This window comes from Archocentrus centrarchus, chromosome 4 (assembly GCF_007364275.1).
Source record: "Archocentrus centrarchus isolate MPI-CPG fArcCen1 chromosome 4, fArcCen1, whole genome shotgun sequence".
In the NCBI taxonomy this organism is placed as follows: domain Eukaryota; kingdom Metazoa; phylum Chordata; class Actinopteri; order Cichliformes; family Cichlidae; genus Archocentrus; species Archocentrus centrarchus.
Genome location: NC_044349.1, coordinates 18,829,556 through 18,838,650, shown reverse-complemented (window position 1 = coordinate 18,838,650; position 9,095 = coordinate 18,829,556). Strand labels below are relative to the sequence as shown.

General features: G+C 39.9%; 1 protein-coding gene across 1 annotated transcript; it reads left to right on the top strand.

Annotated features, from left to right (window-relative positions):
- Positions 1 to 1,347: 1,347 nt before the first annotated feature.
- On the top strand, positions 1,348 to 9,072 carry ftsj3 (FtsJ RNA 2'-O-methyltransferase 3). The gene is made up of 21 exons (XM_030727326.1): positions 1,348 to 1,512; positions 1,650 to 1,755; positions 2,448 to 2,494; positions 2,615 to 2,694; positions 2,851 to 2,950; positions 3,294 to 3,488; positions 3,640 to 3,755; positions 3,974 to 4,078; positions 4,202 to 4,302; positions 4,568 to 4,654; positions 4,753 to 4,884; positions 5,134 to 5,269; positions 5,438 to 5,631; positions 5,802 to 5,916; positions 6,061 to 6,142; positions 6,283 to 6,427; positions 6,640 to 6,737; positions 7,569 to 7,671; positions 7,976 to 8,159; positions 8,243 to 8,337; positions 8,445 to 9,072. Exons 1-21 carry the CDS (start codon positions 1,446 to 1,448, stop codon positions 8,701 to 8,703), a joined length of 2,547 nt encoding a protein of 848 aa, XP_030583186.1. The 5' UTR covers positions 1,348 to 1,445; the 3' UTR covers positions 8,704 to 9,072.
- Positions 9,073 to 9,095: the final 23 nt, after the last annotated feature.

Sequence of the window (9,095 nt, the reverse complement as noted above, 5' to 3'; positions counted from 1 at the left end):
AGTTTGTGTCTTTTTTTTTGCTAGAGTTATTATTCAGTTTTGCACAGGGGGAAAATATAATGTGAGGTGATACAGAATATCTGTGTGTGCATCATAATTGAATAAAAATAGTCAGAAAGGTATACCAATTTATGGATGCATCCAAACTGAAACAATGCAGCATCCTCATTAAAGAATAAAAATAAAACTAGTAAAATAAAACAATATTGTTAAAAGAATCACAGGCCTATACTGAAGGTCTTATAACGTGTGGTATTACAATAAATATATGTGTGTGTGTGTGTGTGTGTGTGTATGTATATATATATATATATATATATATATACAACAGTAATAAAACAAGATAACAAAAAATATATAAGATAGAGAAAAAATAAAGCTGAGATTGTGCAAAAGAGAATTCTATCAAACAGTGCAAATGGTGAAGAATTTGCGATTAAGTAGTGGTAATATATTGTCAAAAGTTCCTGATAAAAAAGTTCAAAGTTCAGTTTGGAGTCTCTCCATCTTGTTTTACGAATGTGAAATTTTCCCAAGAACGACAACAGCAGATTAAGGGAAACAATTTCTTTGTTCATGTCCTCATTCTCAACGTGTATTATAGTGTCTTTTCTTGAAGTTGGATTATTTGTTCAGTTTTCCTTCTAACACAATGTTCCACCTCAGTCCAAAGATTATGGTAGATGCACATTGATAAAACTAATGAAAACTTGCTTCGATATACAGATCACAAAAGTTAGAGGAATATCCAATATCAACTGTCTAAAGTCTCTCTAGTTTTTTTTTTAAGTGGATATATTTCATGAGTATTTTAAAAGACACTTCTTTAACTTTATTCCTTAACAAAAGATTTCTCCACAAATAATATCATTTTTTAGTGATATAAGCTCCACCGATTGGGTATGCCACTATTAAGCAGGCCATTAACCTGAATGTCAGCTGTTGCTCCTCTTGGCAGAGCTTCAGACACCACAGCATAAACTCTGGGGATTTATATGTTGATTACATTTAGACAGGAGCTCATCATAAGTCAACAGATTTCCATCAGTGTGTAAGAGCTGTTGAATTAGCACAACACCGTTATCTACCCACTTGTGCTTATAATGAAAATTCCTATTATTCCACATGTAATAATTAGTTTGGGAAAAGTCATGCTTACATACAAGTTTCCATACTTACGTAAACTGGAAAGTTTAGATTTTGTTGTTACACTTAGGGGAGAATTCAGTCAAACCCATCAAGTTAAAGACACGTTCGCTTTCTGTGCTGTTGACAGCAGGTGGCGTAACAACCGTGAAACACGGAAACAAATCCGAGGAAGAAGAAGTGTGACGTTGTTGTCCTGCGCCGGGATGTGTACACGTGCTGTTTTCATAGGCAGCCGAGTGTTTTGAGTGTGTATCTGTGTCTGTGAGAGACTTCGGGGTAAAAGTAAAGCGGCAAATATGGGGAAGAAACTAAAGGTCGGAAAGACCCGAAAAGATAAATTCTATCACCTGGCCAAAGAAACAGGTGCGGAAAACAGCGCGAGCCTGGAACTGTCATTATATTAGCATCAGTAGGCTAAAGCTACCTCTCATCTGTAAAACACTGTGAGCTGTAGAGTGTCCACAGTCTGAAAACATCTCCTCTTTTTGTAATTTTTTTAGGTTATCGCTCTCGTTCCTCCTTCAAACTGATCCAGCTTAACCGTAAGTTCCAGTTTCTGCAGAAAGCCCGAGCTCTGGTGGACCTGTGCGCTGCTCCTGGAGGGTGGTAAGCCTCACATCCAGTGTCTCATCTAACTGACACGCCGTGGTATACTATACTGTTAAAAGTATTCGCTCGTCTGCCTTCACACACATATGAATTTGAGTGACATCCCATTCTTAATCCGTAGATTTTAACATGTCAGCCCACCCTCTGGAACTATAACAGCTTAGGGAAGGCTTTCCACAAGGTCTACGGATGTATTTATGGGAATTTTCGACCTGTTGGACGGGAAGACCTGACTTGCATTATCCGCTCTGATTCATCCCAAAGGTGTTTTGTCGGGTTGAGGTCAGGACACTGCAATCATCCGTGTCTTTATGGACCTTGCTTTGTCCCAGTCATGTTTGAACAGGAAAGGGCCACCCCCAAACAGTTCCAACAAAGTTGGGAGCAGTAAATTGTCCAAAATGTCTTGGTGTGCTGAAACTTTGAGAGTTCTTTTAACTGGAACTAAGGGGCCAAGCCCAACTCGTGAAAAAAACCCCAAACCATAAATATAAGTCTGTGGAGGCATATGTCTAGGATGACTCTGGCTCACTATAAGCACTCAGACTATTTTTTTTTTCTGCGATTACAAGATAAAATTTAAGAACTGATAATAGACGTCAGGATTGAAGCAGAAATAGATAAATGAATGCTGTGTGTTTTGTGAAATAGGTAAAGCTCAATGAAATGATTCTGAATCTCTTTTCCAGGTTACAGGTGGCATCTAAGTTTATGCCTGTTTCAAGTCTGATTATTGGTGAGTGCAGTCAGTGTCATTTGCATATTCAATGAATCAATTGCTCAGTCTCTTTTATGCTTCTAAACCTGTTATACTGCGTGTGTTTGTAAAAAAAAAAAAATGATTTCTTCCTCTCAGGTGTTGACTTGGTCCCCATCAAGCCCATCCCCAATGTGGTGACACTCCAAGAAGACATCACCACTGAGAAATGCAGACAGGTGATAAGGCTGCTTCTTTTCACTCAATCACTAAATAAAAAGGATATAATAGAATATAATCCAACAACAGGGACATGGAAAGGCACACTTGTTTTCCACAAGACTGCATGTTTGTAACATTATTTTGATTGACGAGATACTCTTTCCTTTGTACAGGCTCTCAGAAAGGAGCTTCAAACTTGGAAAGTGGATGTTGTGTTAAATGATGGCGCCCCAAATGTGGGAGCTAACTGGCAGCATGATGCTTTTTCACAAGGTGAGTCGAGGCAAAATGCTTAGAGATTAGACAGGAAAGTGCAGATGTGGTTTTCTGCACAATTTCAGCTTTCAGTCTGTGCATTCTGAAACACATGCTCAGTCAGCATGATGCAGTATTAACTAAGTAAAGACTGAAGTGGCACAAGTATTGAAGGACTTTATTTTCTGCACTGTAAAACAGCATGTTAAATGAGGTTAAAAATGCATTCTGTTGCAAGTGGTTTTATTTTTCTTACCATTCTGTCCCTTGTTGTTGTGCCCAATAACTTAAGTTTATGCCCATTTTCCTCAGTATTTGGTATTCAGACCTAATATTGAAACTTTCCATTTTTCACCCACAGCTCATCTGACCCTCATGGCTCTGAAGTTGGCTTGTGAGTTTCTGACCAAAGGTGGCACTTTTGTCACCAAGGTTTTTCGCTCCAAAGACTACCAGCCGCTGCTCTGGATCTTCCAGCAGTTCTTCAAGAAGGTGCAGGCCACCAAACCACAGGCATCCAGGAATGAGTCTGCCGAGATCTTCGTCATCTGTCAGGGTCAGTGCCAGCAGCACAGCCTTTTTCATTTGATTTGTTTTTTAAAGATATTTTCATTACTTAAATGAGTGACCTTGTTCTTGACCAAGCCTCACCTAAACCTAAAGTGTATCTCTTTTTGTTGTGTGTGTTTTCCCATCATCATCATCAGGTTTCGTGGCCCCAGACAAAATCGACAGCAAATTCTTTGATCCCAAATATGCATTCAAAGAGGTGGAGGTGCAGGCCAAAACTGTGAGGGAGCTGATTCCTGTTAAGAAGCCAAAGGTATGTATGCAAAGGAGAAGTGTTTGTTGCATTTATTAAGTAAAATGTTTGGTCACCATGAGCATGTCAGATCTTGCTGTGATTCCCTATTATGATCTTATTAGATTTTAAACTCTTAATTTACTGTGGAATTGGATAGTTCTCAGTCACACAGGTTATAATACTGACTTTGAGACACATTCAAGCCCAAAAATGTTAACCATGAGTGACCGTTGCAGGCAGAGGGATATACGGACGGCAATCTGACACTCTACCACAGTTTCACACTGACAGATTTTCTGAAAGCCGACAACCCTGTAGACTTTCTGGGAAAAGCCAGTGAGGTGAGATTTTTGCACTACTTAAAAAAAGAAGTCTCCACTTTTTTGCTTTTTAGACAGTTCTGTTAAGCTCTAAGAGTTGAGAAGAAAATTGAAGTTTTTCTTACTGTTTTCTTGTTCATTCAGATCACCTTTGACAATCCAGACTTGGAGTCTCACTCAGCCACCAGCAAAGAAATAAAGGAGTGTTGTCGTGACATCAAAGTCCTGGGCCGCAAAGAACTCCGGTAAGCCTCATCGCTGTCTCACTCAACATGTTTGTGCGTTAGTAAGCTGCTGCTGTATTTTGTTCTTTTTTTAATTGTACATCATATACATCAAGTGGTGTGAGAAGGTGGTGTAATATGAACTACTTTTATACAGCTGAATAATAAAAGCTGTGTGTGTGTGTGTGTGTGTGTGTGTGTGTGTGTGTGTGTGTGTGTGTGTGTGTGTGTGTGTGTGTGTGTGTGTGCGCGTGCGCGTGCGCGTGCACTTTTCTCACCTCTGCAGCCTGCTGCTGAACTGGAGGTCCAAGCTGAGGAGATACGTAGCTAAGAAACTGAAAGAGGAGGCTAAACAGTTTGACCAGGATATCAGGTTAATATCAGGTTTAAAAAAAAAGGAAAAAAGTAACTGATGTATTGTTAAATCATTTAGAGTGCATCACATATAAATCATCTCTATATTGTTTTTAGATTAAGCTCAGATGAAGAAGGGTGTGATTCAGAGGAAGAGGCAGGCAAGGAGGAGGACGAGGACAATGAGGAGGAAGAAATGGTAAAAAAGCTGGCAGAACTGAAAGCTGAGGAGGTGGCTGAGCTCAAAAGGTATGCCACTCTTTTTTTTCTGTTTTCATTGACATAAAATCCTCACATTTTCTACTTTGTCTTTCTTTTTCTGCTGGATAGTTGTATTAAACAATATAATTATAGGTGCCATAAAGAGAAGCATCACTTTATCTTTTGTTTGACCTCTTAACTCTTTGCCATTGATGCAATTGTAGTTGCAAACCATGAAATTGTCTCTTGCTGATTTGGCATGGCTTAATAGTTTGTACAACTCTTGTGCTTTAACAGGAAGAAGAGGAAACTGTTGAAGGAGCAGCGAAAGCAGCGAGAGAGAGTGGAGCTGAAGATGGACCTTCCAGGTGTGTCTATCGCCTCCACCGAGGACACGTCCTTGTTCTCTCTCGTCTCCATCAAGAAGCAAAAGGTAAACTGAAAAATACCGCTGTGGTGCCCACAGATGCGTTTAAGTACTATAAACAGGATTAAGTAATGTGCAGAACTACTGATGATCTTGATCATTGGTCTGATTTTAAACAGAGAAGCAGTTTAATGCTAATCTATTTTTCCCTTGCCATCTACCTCTCTCCATCAGGTGTTTGCTGATATATCAAAGGGGGACATGCAGGCAGCAGACAATCTGGTAGATGAAGATGATGATCTTCACCTCTCTGATGAAGAAAGTGATGATGCGGATAAAATGTCCCTGGCATCGGATTTAGATGAAGAGGATCTGGAAGAGGTGGAAAAACGACAAAAAGAGCTGGAAAAGAAAGCACCAAAAAAGAAGTAAGCAGCCATTCAAAAGCACATGCTTATGTTCATATTTACTATTTTTCCCCAGGAAACAAGTACTTAGGACTGTTTTTAATTTGGCTTAAAAAATTGAATTAAAGGTTATATTATCAACATTCTGCTATGTTTTGCAAAGAATTTCCATTTGTTTTTGTGGATTCCAGAGTAAAGTTTATAGACCAAGAGGAGGAGGATGAAGAACAGGAGGGTGGCTTGCTGGTGGAGCTCGAGGGAAAGGGGGAGAAGATGGAGCAACAGGCCAATCTGTGGTTCAGCAAGGTTTGTGTTTGACTCATAATGCAACATATACAAGCTCAGATGCTCTTCTGTTGTGCCTGTTCACAATATGATGTGACACCTGCTTCCTAGTTTAAATTACTACCTATCTCCCTGGGTTCTGATGTGCTGATATTGCACCTGTAGGGCATCTTTTCTGAGATTGACCTTGAAGGAGACGCAGAGAGCGAGCTCAAACAGACTGAGTGGCTCCAGAACAAACAGTCAGGTATGAACTATTTCCCCTGCGTGATGGTCATTCATTCACACTTGTGTTAGTTTCCACAATTATAAAGGAAATTGTGTTTGTAAGGGGCTAGTAGCTATCCTAATATGGCGGTGACAAAAAAATTGAATTTGGATTTCTAGGAAAAGGCAAAAAGAGGAAAGCTGAGGAAGAGGTAAAGGAGGAGGAAGAAGAAGCTGCTCTGCCAAAGGAGGAAGAGGCAGGACCATCACAGGAAGCTGTGGAGGATAGTGACAGTGACTCTGATAACAGCAGCGATGATGAAACGTATAACCTCATTTACTGTGGTTCTCTTTGTCTTTGTTCTAATGTGTTAGAAAATTTATAAAAACATTAAATAATTTTGAATTAATAAGCTTAGTTTGACCAGCTACATAAAAAAAAAATCAGCAATATTTCCAAGTTGTTCAGTACTATTCTTGTGTACCTTTAACAGCATATGCTTAAACTTACTTATTCATATTTTTTTTTTCTTTTAGGGAAATTACCAGAATGAAGCAGGCCAGGGGAGCTGGTGGGGTTTCAGGAGAGGTCGACGATGACGACAACTTTCAGGTTGTTCCTGTCGAAAGTATCAGTGAGTATCACAGATGAGGTCCTCATCATATTTTTTTTTCTGATTATAAATAATTGCATTTATATTAACAAAAAAAAAAATCCAGAACATAGCAGATAATGCATGAACAAAACATACACAACCTGCAAACCCTACCTGAACACTCTTTATAATCTAAATGTCTGGTTGAAAATACACTTCTTTGATACAGATGGCAGCAGCAGGGACACATTTTGTGCCCCTTGATACAGAACAGTTGACAAAGATCCACACCTTGTGGCCTCAGTTAGTAGCCCTCCAAAAAAACTATATATTTATTCACTTTCTAAAATAATTATCCAGTCTTCCAAATTGTTTGCCTGGCAACTTTTTATGTGCTACAGCTCTTCCTCGATCTATTCTTGCACTGAGGGGTATCCCTTTGGTCTTCCATCTTTAGGAAGAATCAGTCTGTCTGTCATGGAGCAAGTTTAACACTAGAACCACCAGGGAGGTGTTTCACATCCTGTGCAATTATTGTTCATCTTCTTTCCAATTCACTACGAATCACATATAGCTTGGCAGCCCAGCTTGCCACAGTTGTTTTACATTCATTTCTATGGGGGCAAAATGACAAGTGTTAAAACCAAGTTCTTAATGTGTTTTTCTTCTCCTTCTAATTCTGTATTGCCATTTAGAGTTTTCCTGGATTTCTGTGCTTATTTGTTGAAGCCCACAAAGCAGCTCTTATAACCTTTCCTCTCGAGTCTGATCTTGACAAGTCAGGCCACATCACAAAATCACTTCTGTTTTCAGCCTGTGTGTGTGTTTGTGTGTTTAACTGTGGATGATTGCTTATCCTTTGTGCTTTAGGTAAGAAAGCTAGGATCCTGAGTGCAGAAGGCCTGGCATTAGGTGCTCAGATTGCTACATCTAAGAAGAGGACAAGGGACCTGGTGGACGGCTCCTTCCACAGGTGTGTGTGTGTGTGTGTGTGTGTGTGTGTGTGTGTGTGTGTGTGTGTGTGTGTGTGAGAGACTGCCCTTCAGATTGTTTGTTTTGTTTCACAGTGTATACTTTGGTTCACTTTTGTTGTCAGCAAATCCCATGAAAAGACAGATATAACCAAAACCTGATGAAACTTATACCTCTATGAAACAGACCTCCATTGCTGTTTGATAAAGGTTGAAAAACAGAATGAGCCACGCAGTTTGACTGGGTGAAGATCACAAATTTCATCTTAAGTGCTTGTACAGAAACCTGATCTTGCACTCTTGCAGGTTTGCCACCTCTGACGAGCCATGGGAGGTACCGGAGTGGTTCCTCGATGATGAACGTAAACATCGGAAGAAGCCGGTGCCCGTCACCAAGGAGATGGTGGAGGAATACAAAGAAAAATGGAAAGAGATCAATGCTCGGCCAATCAAACGAGTTGCCGAGGCCAAGGCCAGGAAGAAGAGAAGGGTAAGATACTTGTAACTTGAGAAGCTTATCAGGAAATATTCAGTATATTTCTGAATATATTAATTCCCCCATTTCTTTTCAAGATGTTGAAAAAGATGGAGCAGGCCAAGAAGAAAGCGGAAGCAGTTGTCAACACAGTGGACATCTCCGAGAGGGAGAAGATGGCTCAGCTGAAGAGGTATGTTGTAACATCTGTAGGGCTGAGAAGAGAAAATTACCATTCAAAAAACAAAACACTTTGTTTTACCAAGAAGAAAATTTCAATGCTGTTACTTTGTGTTTCAGTATATACAAGAAGGCCGGCTTGGGGAAGGAAAAGAGAGAAGTAACATACGTTGTGAGCAAAAAGGGTGCCGGCAAGAAGGTGAGACGGCCTCCTGGTGTCAAAGGAGTCTTCAAAGTGGTGGACAGTCGCATGAAGAAAGATTTGCGGGGAAAACAGAGGAAAGAGCAACCTGCTAAAGGGGGCAAAGGAAAGCGTGGAAAGGGAAGACAGGCTAAGGGTGGCAAAGGAGGGGTGAAGAGTGGTAAAGGGCGAAAATGAAAATGCTTTTGAGTCTGTAACACTTTGACAGCCTTTTCTGCCTTTCTGTATTAATATTAAACTCCCTGGACTCATGTTGCAGCTGAGCATATGTGGAGCTTGATGAGCTGAGATGCTTCAGTTGGGGCTCCTGCTTCACAGACAAAAATGAACTTGACACACATCTCTGTTTTAGCAGCAACCTTTGCTGAAATCTCTTAAAGCCCTGCAGACTTGAGACATGTCTGGGAGATTTACAATCTTGGTTTTATGCATACATTTTTGTGAGGATGTAGCTGAACAGCTTAATTGTAAATTGCAGTAAATCAAGTTTAACAATAAATGTTTATCATTTTGTAAATACTGATCTTTGCAATAAAGTGTTCAAAATAGTTGGTGAAGCATTATTTTTT